Consider the following 19,403-nt stretch of genomic DNA (forward strand, 5'->3'; position numbering starts at 1 on the left):
AGTAGTATGTAATTTAAATTCGTAGGTATTCTTATATATTATTTATTATATATTATATTTAGTTCATTAATTATTAAACTCTAAAAAAATTAATTATTAAATAATATTAAATAATTAATACAAAATTATTATAAAGATGTACTAAAATATGAGTGTAAAATATGCATATCATGAGGTTGATGATCATCGTTTCTTTTGAGAGTGTTTGATGAGTCTTTGAGGTTGATTTCTCTCTTTGGTTTTAAAATGATATATATGGTATTCCCGTTCCAAATGGTTTTGTTTATATCTATCTATATAAGTTATTTAACGCGTATTGATGGGTTACCAACAATATTTGCTGACCGGGTGTTGTCCCCATGTTTTACAGGTTTTGAGTATGTGCCGAGCGCGCTAGATGTGGACGCTAGATAGAGTAGTTTCCATGTTACCTTTTGTTAGCCTGTGAACCTAGTTTCGCGGCCTGTGTGCCTAGACGTTTCTGTTTTGTTGACTTGATAGTTTTCCGCCTGTGCACCTATGTTTGAGATAGGTGTGGCATAACATCTCTCCGGTTTTTAATTAAGCTTCCGTTGTTGTTTATCTTGATGATTAGATGCTTGCCTTTGATTTTAAGTTTTAAAAGTTGTTGAAAAATCGGGGGTGTTACAGTTGGTATCAGAGCCTAGGTTTCAGGCTAGGGTGTTAGGATTTTGACTTTAAGAAGTTAAGTGTGGTTTGAGACCATAAGATGAGCCTTAAGTACCTAAGTGTTTAGGACTTAGGACTTCTAAGACGCGTGGTGAGATGTGAGTTGTTTGTTGTTGTTGTGTTTGTTCAGTTGCTTCTGTTTAGTTTTAGCGTTCTCGTCTTTAGCGCCGGGTGCGTTGTTCGTTTGTGCCTACCGTAACCGTGTTGTTTCTGTAGAAGTCTCGCCATGGCTTCGCCTCTTCATCGTTCCCGTACACATGAGACGCCGACTAACGAGCAGCTGGCTCAGAACCTACAGCATCTGACCCAAACGATGTAGACGCTGAGCGATGTCCTCTTGCACAACAACCCTCCTCCTCCGCCGCCGCCTGCTGGGAATCGGGACGTGGGACGCTTAGTTTCGGGGCATAGGCCGCTAGTTTTCGCCGGAGAGGAAGATCCGGTGTTGCTTGAAGAGTGGATCCGGTCCCTCGACAAGATCTTCGCCGTTGTGGGTTGCCTAGAAGATCCCCGTGTGGAGTTGGCATCTTTCTACTTCAGCCACGAGGCCGACCTCTGGTGGGTGCACGAAGGCCTCGCGTGCCAAGAAGAGCCTGGTTTTGGTTGGTCAGCTCTGAAGGACAAGTTAAGGGAAAAGTTCTACCCATCTCACGTTAGAACGACCATGTACGAAGAATTCTTGCATCTTCAGCAGGGGTCGTCATCTGTGGTGGAATACCACAAGTGTTTCCTTGAGCTCGCCCATTTTGCTCGGATGTTGGTTCCCACCGAGTTAGCAAAGGTGGAGAAGTTCGTGGCGGGGCTCAACTATGAATCCCGGAAGGCGTTGACTGTGAGTAAGCCTAGGACGCTAAATGAAGCCTATCTGAGTGCAGCCGATCTGTATCAAGTGCAGCAGCTTCAGTGGGGGTCGTTTGAGTTGGTCAAGAAGAGAAGTGAAGGAAGTGGGTCCCACAGTTTCAAGAAGCCGAGACAAGATTTCAGAACCAGACCCGCGCCCCCTCCGTCTCAAAGATCGACTCGGGCCGAGAGTGGTGCACAAGTGAGGACTTTTGGGTGCAAGAAATGTGGGAAGGACCACGTTGGGAAGGATTACCAAGGGCTTGCGCTTCGATGTTTCAAGTGTGGGGAACGAGGCCACAAAGCTTTCGAGTGCCACCTCCAATCTAACCAGGGAGCCTTGCCGTCCAATGCGAGACCTAGCGAATCTTCGGGAGGGAGTTCCGGTCGAGGTGTTACAGGGACGAGGCCTTCGGGCAGAGTGTTCGTGATGGGTCGGTCGCAGGCCGAGACTGAGGGTTTGGTGGAGGAAGAGTCTGCAGGTAACCTTTCCCTTTCTTGAGCCTACCTCTTACCTTGAGAGTGTGCCTTTTCTGGTGATTCCCGTATCTCTTCTTGTGTGATTCTCTTGTATCTTTCGAGTGAGCTTTCCCTTGTGATTTGATTGTCCATTCGGAGTGGTTAATGTTAGTTCTAATTCCAAAGTTTTATGAGTGTGCATTTAATTAGGAAACCTCTAGATGTTAAGCCTAAAAAGCTAAAAAAAGAGTTTAATTTATAACTAGTGAGTTTCAAACTCTGGTTTTTTTGTTTCCAACCCAAACCTTAAACCATCTAAACTAATTGTGTTTCTTGAACTGTATTCCACATAAATCCCTTTTAACCTATAATTTCCAACTTACCCCAAAAATCCCCAAATTAAAATCTTCTTTTCCCCAAATTTCCCCCCTCCCCTCTTTTCTTTCTCCCACCCGCAATTTGCACCAGCCGAACCTGCCCCACCCGTCGATCCTCCCTACCCGCCGGTCACCGCCAGCCGACGCCAGCTGCCGCCGGAGTTCGCCACCGACCGCCGCTGCTCCGCCACACCGTCGCCCAGTCGAGAAGCCGAGAAGAAAGAGGAGAAAAAGGAAAAAAAAAAGGAAGAAGAAATTTTGGGTCTACCTTGGTCTTTGGACATCTCGGAATCATGCCTAGGAGGTCTAGATCTGCGAGGAGAGTGGAATGGGTGGATGCTCATTACCTAGTCTTGGAAGGTAAAGCTTTTGATCCCGACTCTTTTTCGAATTCTTTGTTGGAGTTGTTGAATTACCAAGGTTTGTTGGATGGGTATCTCGCAATTAGGACCGAGACTTACCCGAGTTTGGTAAAGGAGTTTTACCGTAACATGGGTGTGACCAAAGATGGTGGAAAATTGGAAATTACCTCAAAGGTAGAAGGTGTGAAGATTGTCTTGATCGAAAAGCGGTTGGCTCAACTTTTGAGTTTGACAGTTACGGGAGTCTCGCAGTACAGTGGTGACTCCTGGACTGAGATAAGCAGCATGAGTTATCGGAGTTACCTGAGTTATCTGTTGGGAAGAACTAGTGGGTTCACCCAGGCCACGAGGCCGGAGAGGAGTTTTCTACCAAGTAAAAGATTTTGGTAATGCTCATTTTGGATTGTTTGTTGCCTAACAACAATAAGTGTCGTTTCTTGGGTAAGCTGGAGTGCACTTTTGCTTTCAGTCTGAAATACAATGTCAAGTTCAACTTGCCTTCATTGATGTTGCAACGTATGGTCTATTGTAGAGATCATAACCGAAAGAATTTGCCTTATGGCATGGTTTTAAGCTGGATCTTTGTTAAGAAGGGGGTGAGTGTTGAAGGTTTTGTGCCCAAGCCGGTGGGCAAGATGGTTCTAGATGCCACAATTCTCCGCAGTTGCAATCTGTTTCAGTTAGATGATGGTGACTACATCACTCTTGAAGAGGTCGCAAGGAAAGCCCATGCCGAGAGGAGTTCGTTAGTGGAAGAGCTTGAGATTCCGGTTGGAAAGTTAAAACTAGCAATGCAGAGCTTGGGTGGAGATGTTGAGAACGAAGGCGAGGAAGAGAGAAAAGAGGAAGAAGAAGGAGGAGAAGCAGGGGAGGTCGAAGAGAGCGACTCCGAGAGCGAAGAGAACGTAAGGAGGAAAGAGGCGAGGACCAAGAGAAAGCATGATGCCATGACACACGAGGAACGTGTGGTGACCCTCCTTCGACAGCAAAATCGGATGATTGAGGAAGGCTTCTCTTTCATGAAGGCTCAGTTTGTTACCGTCAATCAGAGGTTAGATAGGCTGGAGGCCGGGTCTAGCCGTGGTGGAGCTGAGGAGGATTCAGATGAGGATGCCGAGGATTCGGATGATGATTCCTCCTAGGCCGGAGTTTGGGGTAAGCTCGTTTCTTCTCTCATTTGTTGGTTGTCGTTTAGTAGTTGTTGCTTGTTGGCTGTGTTTAGTTATTCTCTTGTTTGCCTTGGGTGTTAGCTTGTTGTTTGGGTAGTTGGTTTAGTTGTTTTGCTTTGTTAGAATCTAGTTGTTCTGAGTATAGAAGTTGGCGTAGTAGGATCCTAGCGGTCCTTAAGGTGGTGTTAGTTTTTGCGTTGCTTGAGAAGTATCTTTTGTGTCTTTTGGAAACCTTGTTTTCTTGATTCTTGAAAATCTTACACCCTTGGATCCCCGAAGTCTTGTTTAATGGTATTTTTCTTCCCTTTTGTCACATTGTTGATTCGTTGCTACCCGTTTGATTGAACTCGTCGTGCCCAAGCTTCGGAGATGAAGCTTCTTGTTAGGGGGAGAGGACGTGACACCCCATAAATCCAAACGCTAATCGAGGATTAATTGAAGAATTAATCCAAGTTTCCTTGCTAATCTATTTCTAAAATCCTGAAATTTAATAGTCGAGGGACTAGATTCTTGACTAGTCACTTAAGTCAAAGGGTTGTACCTTGTGCTTCTTGGGTTGTGCCCTTGTTCCCTTGTCTTTCCAACATTAGTAAGGGTAGAAATGTCTTTCTATCTAAGGATTTTGATTCAAGCTAACCTAGCAAGACTCTTTCATTTCATTCACCCTTCAACCTAAAACACAAAAACTATAGCCTCTCTCTAAAATGTTTAGCTTCTTCTCCAAGTTAGAATTTGAGCATCCAAGCCTTGCAAGTTTTTCTTCCAAGATTCCTACTTTCTTCATCTTTAGCATAGGAAAGGGTAAGATCCTTAGCTTTTTGGTGTTTTTAACCTTCTTTTAGGTGTCTTTTTTAAAGTTAGGATCTTTGTTGTGTTTTATTGTGTGTAAGAAGTTGGTGTGGAAGAGGAGTTCCAGGAAAGGCTTTTAAGGGTGAAAAGAGGAAGTTGTTAGTCTACAAAGGTAACTCATGCTTTACAAAACCTATTTTCTTACTTATATGATGATTCTTGGCTTCTACTTGTGATTCTTGTGTTGATTTGTGAGATTTGATGCATTATCTTGTGGTGATGCATGTTTAGAGCTTGTTTTTAGGGTTCTTGAATGCCATTGCTTGGCTATTTCTTGGGTTCAAGCCATATTATTGTTGTGTGTGAGATTTTGGGTGTTTTGGACTCGAACTTGGCCTTGTTGTTGAAAATCCCCGAAGGGATTATTGTGTATAGGAGGGTGTACCCGCGGGCGGAACGGCGGGTGGAGGCCTACCCGCCGCCCCACCCGCGGGGTACGTGGCTGCCTCGGGTATGTACCCGCGGGGAACGTTGATGGTTGTTGTCGGGGATTTGTTCCCCGTGATTCTTTTGTCTCGGTATTGATGTTTTGACCTCCCGATGTTGTTTTATGGGAAAATTGTAAAAAATGCCCCTCTATAATATGTCAATTATCAATGTCACCCCTGAATTATGAGTGGTGTAAATGTTGCCCCTCAATTATCAAAACGGTGCACATATAGCCCCTCTCGTAACGAAAATGTGGTTCCCTGTTAGTGTAGAACACCATGTAGTCGGAGTAAATATGTAATTTAGTTGTTTTTTCTCTCCCTCGATTCGAAGTACCAGCGATGGACAGCGACGGGGAACCACAAGTACGCTACGGGAGGGGCTATATGTGCACCATTTTAATAATTGAGGGGCAACATTTACACCACTCATAATTCAGGGATGACATTGATAATTGACATATTATAGAGGGACATTTTTTACAATTTTCCCTTGTTTTATTGTGTAACACCCCCCAAACATGCTATATAAAAAGCCTTAACACATGCAGATAACACAACAAAACACTAGCACAACGGAAGATAAAAAGGTAACTGGATAAAAGTAAATCCAAAACAGGGGTGTTATGCCACGTTTACCAACAATGATAAACGCTACGGCGGTCAAATCTGCATTGTGTACACAACTATCCCAAACTCATAAGTCTATCTCTACATCGGCTCACAGGCCATAAAGCAAAGGAAAGGTACTAAACTATCGGGCACTAGACATCGCGCTCGTCTAAACATCACCTGAAAGAACACAAAGATAAACATGGGACGACGCCGGTCAGCGAATAATGCTGGTAACCCACCAACACGCGTTTAGTATCATAATATACATAGATATAATCAAAACCATTTGGAACTGGGAATACAGTATATATCATTTAAAGCCGAGAGAGGAAACATCAATAGACTTATCAATCACTCACAACAAAGGTCAAAGACCAACATACTCAACAAGACAACAGAACCACAAGCAACAAGCTCAACAACAAGGTACGACATACGATACACAACGAAGGACTCACAATAGACATGTTCTTAAGCAATGGAAGGCCAGATTCACACCATAACGAGTTCTATGTCCACATCGCCATCACACCAAGTCATATACCGTGGAGTCAGCACCACGGCTCGATTCATAGTAGATCAGTGTGGAGGGCTCCAAATCATCAACAATCATGCTTCACGTGGTCATCACAACGACCCGGATCACATGCAAGTGTCATCGCAATGACAAGGACCGCAGCCCAATGGAAACAGAGCTAGCAACTTTAAGTGTATACACCCCCTATTGAGATTCCAAGCTCAACGGGTTAGTTACCATCTCTGGCAACGGGGATAAGTTTCCCATGTTGCCCACAAGTAAAGTATCCAACGGCCATCCGGAGCTACACTACCGGTCTGTTCACACATAAGTCCCCACACTGTCCACTTTACCAGCTCAAACATCTCATCACATCAATCCATGGCCACCACGAGGACCACATCTATACCTTGGTGATTAATGTCCCATACCATTAACCGTGCAATCAAGGTACAGCCAGACACACAACACCATCATAGGAATCAATCAACGGATCACAACGAAGATATGAAACCATACTCAACAAGGAAGGATTACAATCTGACACCAACGATGGTCAACACAAGTTTCCACCCTCAATAGGAAAGAACAAACCACACACACTAGCATTACAACATCAAACTAGCATGCATATCAAACGGGTAAACCAAAATAGTTCCAATGAACCACAAAGACTCAACATCAATCCAACGAATCACAAGGTTGGATCGTAAGCACGATTCAAGACACCAAATCCTAACATGGATACTTAAGACATCGCTCTAGACATACGTAACAACAAGGAGACACACAAAAGCTCAACAATCCAATCAAACGGGGGCCAAAGAATCACACACGAATGGGCGAAAGGGTGGGAAAACAACCCCAAACCATTTCTCAAACATGTTCCCCGCGGGGGTGGGGGGGGGGGGGGTGAGGGGACCACCGGTAGGGCTCCACCCACGGGTACATCCTGCACCCAAAAATCAGCATTCGTGAAAAATCACTTTTTAGGCCAAGTTCAAGTCCAAATGACCCCAAATCTTCCACACAACAAAGATATGACTTGAACCTATGAATAACTCATAAAATAGAATTCAAGAACCCTAAATACAAGCTCTAAAAATGCATCATCACAAGATCATGCATCAATCACTCAAACACATCAAGAATATCACATAGAAGCCAACAATTATTATTATCAAGTGAAAATAGGTTTTGTGTCACATGGGTTACCTCTGTAGACCAAGAACACCTTCTTCAACCTCAAAGCAAGACCAAAGCTCCTCTAGACCAAAGCTCCTTTAGAACACCTTCTTCAACGGACTAATAAAGTAGTTTGATCTTATTATTATTATTATTATTATTATTATTATTATTATTATTATATATATATATATATATATATATATATATATATATACATGCTCATATGTGGTTGTGCTCTTAGGTGAGGTGGTGTGGTCATATCACTGTCGTTGATCAATTCTAATCTAACGGCAGCGGCACATTATTTGAATTAAGTAAATTTTATCGCGCTTTTGGTAAGTGGGGGCGTTTTAGTAATTTCATTGGATGGGGACGTGCATGTATATAAGCTGTTTTATTTTGTCTAATTTTAAGCGCTGAGAGAGAGATCAAGACCGCGATCGTGATCGCGTCGTAATTGGGAAAAGATCAAGATCGCGATTGTGATCGTGATCGCGTCGCAATTGGGAGAATATCGCTGGAGATCACAGTCAGAAGTTGGACGAGATATCAGTTGCGATTGCAATTAGAGAAGATCGCAGTTTGGAGAATATTGGAATTGGGCGATGAAGCCTGGTATGTTTGACTTGCTTATGTTTGTAGTTTTAATTTGCCTTTTATTATTATGTGTTTGTTCTGATTTGGAAGTTTATCGCCTGTTTTTATCTGGTTTTGCGGGGTCTCGGTGTTGACTATGTTGTTGTGTGTTGTTTTGTGATTACGGTGTACTTTTTGTCTGCTCGTGGTGCATATATTGTTTGTTGGTGTGACTGGCCGTATTAGAATTTATGCATGTGTCATGTGCATGTAGGTAGGGTTATTCATGTGTTATTGGATAAGGTGTGGTGCTTTATTAGTTAACATGTAGTGTGCAACTGTTGATTTGGAATCTTTTGGTATTTGTGATAAAGATAATTCAACTTATGTTTGTGGAGAAGGCAGTGGTGGTGTTTGTGATGAAGGTAATCCCACTGATGTTGGTGTAGAATGCAATGGTGATGGTTGCAATGAAGGTAATGCGACTGATGTTGGTGTATGAGGCAGTGGTGTGGGTTGTGATGAAGATTATTTGACCGATGTGGGTACACAAGGCAGCTCATGTGAGTTGGAAATTTCTCCTGGGTTGACTAAGTATTGGCACTCAGTTTGCGTTGACAGTTTGAAGCCTCTCGTTGGGCAACAGTTTGTTTCATTGGATGGTGCTATTGTTTTTTATAAACAATATGTTGGGACTGTTGGGTTTGATTGTAGGCAGCACTCAATTCGGAAGAGTAGGGATGGTGTTGTTGTGGAGAAGCATGTAGTATGTGATCGTCAGGGTTTTAAGCAGAGGGTTTCTAGTTTTGCTAAAACTACTTTGGCGAGGAGACGGAGGGTGACAAATAGGGTTGGTTGTAAGGCTAAGGTTGTGGTAAAGCTTAAGTCTAATGGTTTGTATTTTGTGCATTCTTTTGAGGAATGCCACACCCATTCGATGTGTTCAATTATTGCTAGGCAATTTTTAAAGGTGAATCGTAGCCTTGATGCTGGGCACCAAATGTTTATTGCGAGTTGCACGTGCTCGGGTAAATATTGGCTCTATTCGATCATATAGGTTGTTTAAGGAGATTGTTGGTGAGTATTCCAATGTTGGGGCTACAGGTGTGGATTTTAAGAATTTCAAGCGTGACCTGATGGCGTACATTCTAAATGGTGATGCTCAATTATTCATAGATACGCTTTTCAAGAGGCGTGAATTGTGTGAGGCTTTTGATTTTGAATATGATGTTGATGAAGTTGATCAGCTTTCAAGGGTTTTTTGGGCGGATGCAGTATCTAGGAAGAATTTTGCTTTGTTTGGTGATGTTGTTTCATTCGATGCTACATACCGTACTAACATGTTAGTATTTATTTTTATTGTGCATGTTGTGTATTTATGTGGTGCATGATTCCATGCCTTATGGTGTGTTTTGTTAGAAGTATAGTGTTAACTGATTGTTTTGTTGTAGGTATAAGTTGGTTTTTGTTCCGTTTACTAGAATTGATAACCATAAGAGATCCATCACCTTTGGTGCTGGTTTGCTTACGAGGGAAGACGTAGACTCATATGTGTGGCTTTTGCATAAATTTAAGAAAACTATGTGTCATGACCCTATTTGTGTTGTTACTGATCAAGATACAGCTCTCAAAGTTGCTGTTGCTCGTGTGTTTGGTACATCAAAACATAGATTTTGCATGTGGCATATAATGTGCAAGGTTGGTGAGAAGGTTGGGCCGGTTTTGTCTAAAGATGAAGTGTTTAGGAGGAAGTTGAATGGAATTGTTTAGAACAAATCTATGGACTCCAAGTCTTTTGAGGATGCATGGAGTTGTATTATGGAGGAATATGGTTTGGGTGACAATGGTTGGTTTCGTTACTTGTTTGATTCTCGTACATTTTGGGCATCCCCATATTTTCATGACGAGTTTATGTCAGGTTTGGTTAGGACAACGTCTCGATCAGAGTCTAAAAATAGTTTTTTTGGTACGTTTTGTAATGGTCATTCTAGTTTGGTTGAGTTCTTGGTGCATTTTGGAAGTGCTATTGGTGCGCAGCGTCATGCACAAGCAAAATTGAATGCTGATTGTGAATCTTGTTTTCCTGTTTTGAAGACACCATTGGCGTTGGAGAAGCATGCAATGGATGTTTACACCATTTTTGTATTTTATGATGTTCAAGTAGAGATTTATGCAACTTGTTATTCGTGTCAAGTGGCGTCTTTGTGCGATTGTGATGGTCATGTGTCCTATGGGATAAAAGATGGTGCCCAACGGGCATGGTATGTGGAGCTAGTCTTGCCTGATTACACTGCTACTTGTTCTTGCAAGATGTTTAAGCGGATGGGGTTGTTGTGTACGCATATTTTTTTTAAAGATCGTGGGCTTGAGAGTATTCCTTCTAGGTATTTTGTGTCTCGGTGGACAAAGGGTGCTTGTTTGAAGCCAATATTTCATATTGATGATACAATTGTTGATGAATCTTCTAAAGTGGAGAACGTTAGGGTTTTTACTAATCTATTGTGGTCTGACATCTATGCTTGTGTGAGATTGGCTGATAGTAATATAGAACGTTTGTCATAGCTACGACGTGTTCTTTGTGAGCAAAGGCAATTATTTCTTCAAGATGGGAGTGAGAATAGCAGTGGGGTGGTGGCTGGTGGCAGCAAACAAAGTGTGATCAATTCATTTTGTGGAGCTGTGTCACAGGGGTCAATAGTGGAGGTGCGTGATCCTATTCAAGCTAACAACAAGGGTAACGGTAAGTGGTTGAAGAGTACAAGGGAGAAAACTGCTAGTAAGTGCATGTGTAAAGCAATCAAGGAAATGTCATACTTGTGATGAATATGGTCATAATAGTAGGACATGCCCTTTAAATGGTTAGATACAGTTGTGCAGTTGATTTTGGACCTATATGTTTTCACAGTTGCGCACACTTCTTATAACATGCAGTTGTGCATTTTATTACAGTACTTTGTGCGTTTTAATACATAATGTGGTGCATTTAAGTACACCGAATGTTTTTTATGTTTTGAATGATGTGTTTTATTCCGTATTGTGGTGCATTTTTATATGTAAAATTATGTTGGTTGTTAATTATTGTGTGGTGCTTTTTATTTCTTATGTTGGTAAATTTTGCATGTAACAAGTGTAATGGTGCATGTTATTTTTTATAATGGTGTTTTTTGGTGGGGTCTTTTAAAAATGAAGTTTACGCATGATAATATTGCATTTATAGCGCTGCAAATGGTCTAGGCCATCACAAGTATCTATCACAAAATATCGATTGTCTAGTAGTCATATGAACTATGCCATGCCATCACAAAAATATTTACATGTTTGAAAGTCTGCTTAAACCCCAAACTCTGCTGTCTTCTGTATGTTTATTTCTCTCAGTTCGTTCACATCTAAGGTGATCAAGGAAACCAAGTATCTCACTCTTAGCTTGTTCAATTGTTCTTTGTTTTTTTTATGCAATCCACAATCCCATTCTTCAGCTGTCTGTCCACGGAAGGTTTCCAAGCGGCAGTCCCAATGTCACAGCAACATCTTCTTCTGTGATTTGTAGTCTTTGGCCATTTTGTAGATTCAATGTGTTGCTCCTTGCGTCATAGTTTTCAACCAGTCACATCCCCAATTTCCTTGGAAGGTTTGTGATTTTGAGGTCAAGAATCCTTCCCAGCCCAATGTCTTTTAAACTCTGGCGTTGTTGATTTGTTAGGGCTTTAATGGGTTTTGTTAGCTGTGTTGGAAGGGGCCTTATCTTTAGGTCAGTCTCTTCATTCTCTTGCTCCAATGTGTCTATCTCATCATCTGAGCTATCATCAACTGCTTGTTCATGCGCTTCTTCATCCGGTTCTGTATCATCTTCCATTCTATCAAAGAATGACATTGCTTCCTATTTTCTTTACTGTTTTGGCATTGATGAGTCTCCTTGTTCTAATGCTTTTCTTTTGTTGTTTGCATGAAATAATTGAAATTATTCTATATATGCACTGCTTACAAATTCCAGAAAACACCAACAACAAAAGAAATATAGACTACATTCATGTTGATCCCGTACAAAAACAACATGCAATGAGGTGCACTAGTCTGAAATGCTTAAAAATACACAGATGGTAGGATAAACATACACTATGTGCAAAAATTAAACACACAACAACCTTTTTCCCCAATATTCAAGTTCCAAATTCCAGAAAACAACAATAATAAACGAAATATACACTACATTGATGTTTATCATAAATAAACAACACGCAATGAGAAGCCCTAGCCTGAAATGGTAAAAAATACACCGACGCTAGGATAAACATGCACTGTGTACAAAAATTAAACACAAAACAACTTTTTCCCCAATATTCAATTAAGTTCCAAATTCCAGAAAACAACAATAATAAACGAAATATACACTACATTCATGTTCATCATAAACAAACAACACGCAATGAGATGCCCTAACCTGAAATGCTCAAAAATACACGGACGGTAGGATAAACATGCACTGTGTACAAAAATTAAACATACAACAACTTTTTCCTCAATATTCAAGTTCCAAATTGCAGAAAACACCAATAATAAACGAAATATACACTACATTGATGTTCATCATACACAAACAACACGTAGTGAGATGCCCTAGCATGAAATGCTCAAAAATACACCGACAGTAGGATAAACATGCCCAGTTTACAAAAATAAAACACACAACAACTTTTTTTTTCCCATATTGAAGTTACAAATTCCAGAAAATAGAAATAATAAACGAAATATACACTACATTAATGTTCATCATGCAGAAAGAACATGCAATGAGCTGAGGTGCCCTAGTCTGAAATGCTAAAAAAAATACACAGATGGTAGGGTAAAGATGTTATTTGCCACATTCAAGTTAAATATTCAAGAATACACTAATAATAAACAAAATATACCATTGCATTCTCGTTGTTTGCCTTTGTTCACCATTTTTGTGGTTTGTACTGGAGCGGTGTTGTAGTATAGGCTTTGTGTTCCTCTCAGAATGTTGTGGTGCGTTCGCCTCTAGCGTTTTCTCTGTTCGTCGTTGCAGTCGTTCGTCTAGCCTTCGTCGCTGGAGCGGGAGTAAGTTGGAGAGGTTTCACACTTTGGGATTGTGAATATGTAGATGAGACGGGTGTTACTTGCAGAAGTGGAGAATAGATGATTTTGAATTAAATTAATGGACGAGTTTGCCCTCCTATGCCGCGGTGATGTCTAAGTGTAGGGCGCAATCAGGAACAAGTATAGTGCGTTAGATTAGAATTGATCAACGGCAGAGATATAACCTCACCGCCTCACCTAAGCACATAGCCGCATCTTATCTTGCCTATATATATATATATATATATATATATATATATACACACACACACACATACATACTAGTTGTAAATACATACCATGTACAATTGGATAATATTCAATAAATATATAATTATTCCTCTTATAAAAGAAATAGATTATTTTCAGAAATATTATGTTTCGAAAAAATAATAGAATAAGTCTATTTACAAGAATGTTATTCCATTCATTATATTCTATGAACCAAACATATTCTTAATACTATTTGTTAACTTCATTTTGGGTCCATTTGAAAATCAAGAAAATGACTTTGGGAGTCATTTTCTAAATTTATTAAAGGCATAAGTGTCAAATAGACCCATCTACTATTGCGAAGTGCTCAATTCCCACCACGAACTAAATTAAGTGTCAAATAGGCCTATCTACCAGCTAAATTTGTTCAATTGACATTTTTTACAGGTTGCTAGCAGGTTGCCTATCTAATTATTAAAAATAAATAAATAAATAGAATAAAAAATTTTTAAAAAAATATAATAACCCAATCGAACCTTCAGATCTCTCCAAACAAATATATATATATATATATATATATATATATATAATAACCCAATATATATAATTTGCGTATCCAAAGTTCCATATAGTTTAACCTCAATTGAAACGGAAGAAGATTACTAAATACTAACCCAATCGAACCTTCAGATCTCTCCAATTCCTGTTTCAGTTCTTCAACTCGTCGCTTTCTTAGCAAACCAAAACTTGAGAGATTAAGCAAGAGCAACAAATTTATTATTGCACAACACAAAACATAACAAAAATGCCAAACCCTTATAGATCAATTAAACTACGCTTTCACTGAATTTTCCAGTTCTCTGACAAATCAATCTTCAGTTACAGAGGCAAAGACATAATGCATACAAACGATTGAACCAACCTAAGCAAATGCGAAAGGGCAGACGGCGGTGACTGATATTCTATTTTCTTTTTTAATTTTTTATTCTATTTATTTATTTATTTATTTTTAATAATTAGATAGGCAACCTACTAGCAACCTGTAAAAAATGCTAATTGAACAATTTAATTGGTAGATGGGCCTATTTGACACATAATTTAGTTCGTGGTGCGAATTGAGCACTTCGCAGTAGTAAATGGGTCTATTTGACACTTGTGCCTTTATTAAATGAAACAGAAATTATATTGTAGTTGACCCATGCACCTAATTGGGGATTTGTCCCATAGAATGGGCTGGCAATCTTTCATATTCAATCAACCCTTGACTCATCAATTAATTTAAGAGGAAGACTTGGTCACCTTTAAAAAGAGCCAAATTCGCCAATAAGAATATTTTTATTTTTGTAAAATGTATTAAATTCTTATTCTTATATATAATAACTAACAAAGGCATTTATAATTATATAAATTAAAATATAAAGTATTAAATTATTATTTCAATTATCAAATTTTTAAAGTCATAAAATAAAATTATTATTTAAAACCAAATTAGCAACTTGATTTAGCTTGACTGCTTGAGCTAGGTCACCTCTCGACCCTAACATCAATTTTAATACAAAAGTAATTGACTCTAAACTAATACAGCTAATAAGTATCTAATAATATGACAAGTGATACTCTTCCTAATAAAATCACAATAAAATAAATTCAGAGAAGGCGACCAGTCCTTTCGCGGCCGAAGGCGACGAGTTGGTCACCTTCTATCGGGGAAGGCGGTCAGTTGGTCGCCTTCCATCGAAGAAGACGACTGAGCCGTCGCTGATCGCCGGAGTCAAAATGATTTGTAATAGTAGGTCATTCACCGGTTCTAGCTTGGACTCCATTGTCTCAATATGACATATTAAAGGATGTAATTATACTTTTTAAAAATATTATTATTGTCCGAAAAGGGTGAGTGACTAAGTAGAATGTAATTCTCATATTTAATGGTCATAATTCAATTCTTGTTAACACAATCTCGACGATATATGATCTTTATACATGAGATAGTATACACCTCATCGGATAGTGGTTGTGATTTCAGATTTCTAATCTCAAAAAAAAAAAAAAAAACACACAAAAAATTCTTACTTCAATTATCAAATGCTTGGCTGGTTGACCTAAGTCACCTCTCGACCCTAACAACAATAGAATACTAAAGTAGTTGAATTCAAACTAATACAGCTAATAATTATCTTCTTCTCTCCAAAGGTTGAATCCGCAACCTAGACAGTAGACACGACAGAATATTTGGAAGAATGTAAATTAAGGTGACTCAATGGTTTAACAGACAAGGTCAAATACCAGTGCGCACAAGGAGTATGTTCATTTTGAGCATGATCCTCACACTGCCGCTGAAAATAATGTCAGATGCTGGTGCGCCCAAGAGATCTACCCACTTTGGGCATAATCTCCACACTGCCGCTGCCGAGGTTCGAACTTTAATACTGCCTACTAAATCAATGAGCTAAGCTCATGCAGGCAACTAATAATTATCTAATGATATGACATATGTCATTTTTCCTAATAAAATCCGAATAAAATAAAAGTAATTATTTTCGTTAACTTCCTATATATGCATTATTAATCGTTTTTATTTCACTTAAATAAATACATGTAATGATCAAATTAAATAAATATTTTTAAAAAGCTAAATTTAAATTTAAACTTGATTGTAAAAATGAATTATTTCTATTTAGGAATTAATACGGGAATTAACATTTATTTACGTAATTTCATAGCTTAATATATCCGTTTTAGAAGATTTATACAATCCTCATCATAAAATAAAATTACCGTAATACTGAATAGAAGGGGAAGAAGATTACATTCAATGAGTTTCCACTTTCCATCATTAATACTCCGTAATATCGAAACTTTCCGTGATTACTGATTACGCGTCTTAAATAGGACAAAAATCCTAAAACCAAATTGCCGGTTTAACTCTTCCGTTTTCACACCCTCGTGTCGTTTGCGCTTTAGCGTTCACTCCATCTCCTTATAAAAATATCAAACACCACACATATTCTTGTCATCCCAACAAGGAATATGGCGACAACGTTATACCCCATGTGGTTTTTTGTGCTTGTGCTCGTTTTGGTTTGGTCGCCTGGGCAAGCAAATGGGGCGGATAATTCCATGGCGGCGAAGCGGCGGGCGGAGAAGATGATCAGACAACTGAATTTATTCCCCTTGCATGATCTGAACAGGGGTCCCGCCGGCCACTCGCCGGCGGCGGAAGCGGATTCGCCCAGATTGGTGGAGAAGAAGTTCAAGTTGAACCTTCTTGGTGATTCTGGGTCGACTGTTGAGGATTTGGGTCATCATGCTGGGTACTACAGGCTTCCAAACACAGTAGATGCAAGGTGTGTTACTTTTTTGGGTTTTATGGTTTCCTAGTACTCGATCTTTGTAATGAACGATGTGTTTTTTGGGTTTGGTGCAGGATGTTTTATTTCTTCTTTGAATCGAGAAGCAACAAGAGTGACCCTGTTGTTATATGGTTGACTGGAGGGCCAGGGTGCAGTAGTTCATTGGCTTTGTTTTATGAGAATGGACCTTTTTACATTGCTGACAACCAGTCCCTCTTTTGGAATGATTATGGTTGGGACAAGGTAATCTTTTAACGGTATTGTCCTAGGATGTTTTCATCTGAATTGGTATTCAAAGGCAATATAATTTTATTTCACAGGCTTCTAACCTTATATATGTTGACCAACCGACTGGAACGGGGTTCAGCTATAGTTCTAGTGAAGAAGACTTCCGTACTGACGAAGATGGTGTCAGCAATGATCTTTATGCCTTCTTACAGGTCGATCTTCAGCTAAATTTTATTTTTCCCTTGTGCTATCTCCATAATTAATTGTGGTTAGAAGTTAAACTCCCTCTGATTACATTGAAATACTATACAGGAGTTCTTCAAGGCTCACCCAGAATATGCAAAGAATGACTTCTTTATAACGGGAGAATCCTATGCTGGACATTATATTCCTGCATTGGGCTCACGGGTCAACCAAGGAAACAAGAAGAAAGAAGGAGTTCCCATAAATCTTAAGGTATGACAATTGACAACCTTTGATTTTCTGTCACAGTTGTGGAATATAATCTGGGTTTAGAACATGATAGATGCTTTGTAACAGGGATTAGCTATCGGCAATGGACTCACCAATTCAGAAATACAGTATCCAGCATACCCAGACTTTGCTTTGGACAACAAATTAATCTCAAAATCTGATCATGATGACCTGATGCAACTTGTCCCAGATTGTCAAGAAGCTGTGAGGCAGTGTAACAGTGCTGGTGGATCTTGCGGCGAGGCTAATAGCCGTTGCGAAATCATCTTCAACCAGATATTGGGGATAGCAGGGAACATAAATGTACAGAATAATGTGTTTCTTTAAGTACTCTCTTTTCTTGAGGTATATTTTGCCATATGCCATTCACTAATGATTCACATAATGTACACAGTACTATGATATCCGGAAGAAATGTGATGGGGGATCACTCTGCTATGACTTCTCAAATGTAGAGACTTTACTCAACACACAATCGGTGAAGGATGATCTCGGGGTGGGCGACATTGATTGGGTTTCGTGCAGCTCTGAAGTGTACCAGGATATGTCATCGGACTGGTTCAAGAATCTTGCAGTGGGCATTCCATCAATGCTGGAGGATGGTATCAATCTGCTGGTTTATGCGGGCGAATATGATCTTATCTGCAACTGGCTTGGTAAGTTACTTGTTCTCTTCATCATAACAACAACTCTGTTGGGTCGAGGCCAGTAAGGGCCAAGTCGAGCTAGCACCATTTGGCTAGGGTAAAGAGCCAAGTCCAGCATTCTACTTTCGAAAATGTGATGACAGTCTATAAAGAAATAAATTTGCACCTAACTCCATACATATATAGTGTGATAACTCAACTAAAAGTCCACTTTGATATGAAACAGGGAACTGGAGATGGGTTGAAGCTTTGAAGTGGTCTGGGCAGGGGGGCTATGGTGCAGCTCCAAACGTGACATTTTTACTGGATGGAAAGGAAAAAGGGATACAAAAGAGGTATGGACCTCTCACGTTCCTTAAGGTTCATGATGCTGGACACATGGTTCCAATGGATCAGCCCAAAGCAGCGCTGGAAATGATTCGGAGGTGGATGCATGGTCAACTTTCAAAGCCATAGGACTGTCATCTTTCCTTAAACTTTTATGTATACATTGTTTTCCTTAAAGAAAATTATAATTGATAAAGCTTTGAATCCTTTTGGAAAATTTAATACATATACTACTGGTTTCTGATTAAGGCCAGGTGACTGCAGCACATAACTTAAATTGCAGACAAATCTCATTTTCCTCTAGTTTCCATGTTTTTCCAATATAATTCGAATGAAATAGGCTCTTTAAGAAGATTAAATTAGGCATTTTGAATTCGAATATTTATTTCAGTCGAATCAAATATATTCAAATAAACTAGTCGAATCGAATACAAATCAAATTTGAGATTTGAATATTAAACAAATACGAATACGAATATTTAAATATATAGTCAAATTCGAATCTAATACTGAAATATTTGACTCGATTCAATTCGTTTACACCTTAGTCGATATCAACTCAAATTAATAAGGACCTCAATTAAAGCACTATGAATTGCATCCATAGCTCAATTGTTGTTGACGCCTTGTCCTTTTCATCAATTGTCCACTAGCTAAGAGGTTTTTTCCTTTTCTTCATCTAGGACCATCATCATTGGTTGAGTCCAATCACTATCCATGGAGTCCCAACACTCTTCACATAAAGACTTAATGAAAGCCTTCACTATCCTAGCCTTTCCACTATCCATGTAGTTGTTCACTCCTCGTAGCAAAGGCGGTCTTGAGATTAACGCACATTCTTCCACCCTGCAAAGAAAACTCGAATACGCTTAGAATCTCACTATCAAACTGCAATTAGGTCATTGAATTCAAAAAAAATATGCAATTGAGCCATTGAACAACACAAAAACATGCAGTTTAACCTAAAATGACTTGTTTACCTGATGTAGCAAGTTACCCA

The 19,403-nt window shown here is 39.5% G+C and overlaps 4 protein-coding genes across 4 annotated transcripts; all 4 read left to right on the top strand.

Annotated features, from left to right (window-relative positions):
- The first annotated feature begins 148 nt into the window (after positions 1 to 148).
- Positions 149 to 2,032, top strand: LOC109184207. The gene is made up of 2 exons (XM_019334274.1): positions 149 to 175; positions 1,010 to 2,032. Exons 1-2 carry the CDS (start codon positions 149 to 151, stop codon positions 2,030 to 2,032), a joined length of 1,050 nt encoding a protein of 349 aa, XP_019189819.1.
- Positions 2,033 to 8,099: 6,067 nt separating this feature from the next.
- Positions 8,100 to 9,840, top strand: LOC109184324 (protein FAR1-RELATED SEQUENCE 5-like). The gene is made up of 5 exons (XM_019334337.1): positions 8,100 to 8,109; positions 8,445 to 8,546; positions 8,679 to 8,963; positions 9,052 to 9,412; positions 9,522 to 9,840. Exons 1-5 carry the CDS (start codon positions 8,100 to 8,102, stop codon positions 9,838 to 9,840), a joined length of 1,077 nt encoding a protein of 358 aa, XP_019189882.1.
- Positions 9,841 to 9,849: 9 nt separating this feature from the next.
- On the top strand, positions 9,850 to 10,890 carry LOC109184392 (protein FAR1-RELATED SEQUENCE 5-like). Its single transcript, XM_019334423.1, has 2 exons — positions 9,850 to 10,548; positions 10,633 to 10,890. Exons 1-2 carry the CDS (start codon positions 9,850 to 9,852, stop codon positions 10,888 to 10,890), a joined length of 957 nt encoding a protein of 318 aa, XP_019189968.1.
- A 5,482-nt stretch (positions 10,891 to 16,372) lies between these two features.
- On the top strand, positions 16,373 to 18,651 carry LOC109182332 (serine carboxypeptidase-like). The gene is made up of 7 exons (XM_019332520.1): positions 16,373 to 16,721; positions 16,802 to 16,970; positions 17,048 to 17,167; positions 17,268 to 17,411; positions 17,496 to 17,732; positions 17,824 to 18,085; positions 18,303 to 18,651. Exons 1-7 carry the CDS (start codon positions 16,405 to 16,407, stop codon positions 18,530 to 18,532), a joined length of 1,479 nt encoding a protein of 492 aa, XP_019188065.1. The 5' UTR covers positions 16,373 to 16,404; the 3' UTR covers positions 18,533 to 18,651.
- The last annotated feature ends 752 nt before the right edge of the window (positions 18,652 to 19,403 follow it).

This window comes from Ipomoea nil, unplaced genomic scaffold, assembly GCF_001879475.1.
Source record: "Ipomoea nil cultivar Tokyo-kokei standard unplaced genomic scaffold, Asagao_1.1 scaffold0100, whole genome shotgun sequence".
NCBI classification, from domain to species: domain Eukaryota; kingdom Viridiplantae; phylum Streptophyta; class Magnoliopsida; order Solanales; family Convolvulaceae; genus Ipomoea; species Ipomoea nil.

What these genes read in the sequence shown, in the direction of transcription:
- LOC109184207 (XM_019334274.1), top strand. Translation starts at nt 149, where the DNA reads ATGAGTGTAAAATATGCATATCATGAG. An exon ending in TAAAATATGCATATCATGAG is followed by an intron (nt 176 to 1,009) that starts GTTGATGATCAT and finishes CAAACGATGTAG; the next exon opens with ACGCTGAGCGATGTCCTCTT.
- LOC109184324 (XM_019334337.1), top strand. An exon ending in GGTAAAGCTTAAGTCTAATG is followed by an intron (nt 8,964 to 9,051) that starts GTTTGTATTTTG and finishes GGTGAATCGTAG; the next exon opens with CCTTGATGCTGGGCACCAAA. An exon ending in GCTACATACCGTACTAACAT is followed by an intron (nt 9,413 to 9,521) that starts GTTAGTATTTAT and finishes GTTTTGTTGTAG; the next exon opens with GTATAAGTTGGTTTTTGTTC.
- LOC109184392 (XM_019334423.1), top strand. Translation starts at nt 9,850, where the DNA reads ATGGACTCCAAGTCTTTTGAGGATGCATGGAGTTGTATTATGGAGGAA. An exon ending in AATCTTCTAAAGTGGAGAAC is followed by an intron (nt 10,549 to 10,632) that starts GTTAGGGTTTTT and finishes CGTTTGTCATAG; the next exon opens with CTACGACGTGTTCTTTGTGA.
- LOC109182332 (XM_019332520.1), top strand. Translation starts at nt 16,405, where the DNA reads ATGGCGACAACGTTATACCCCATGTGGTTTTTTGTGCTTGTGCTCGTT. An exon ending in CCAAACACAGTAGATGCAAG is followed by an intron (nt 16,722 to 16,801) that starts GTGTGTTACTTT and finishes GGTTTGGTGCAG; the next exon opens with GATGTTTTATTTCTTCTTTG. An exon ending in ATCTTTATGCCTTCTTACAG is followed by an intron (nt 17,168 to 17,267) that starts GTCGATCTTCAG and finishes AATACTATACAG; the next exon opens with GAGTTCTTCAAGGCTCACCC.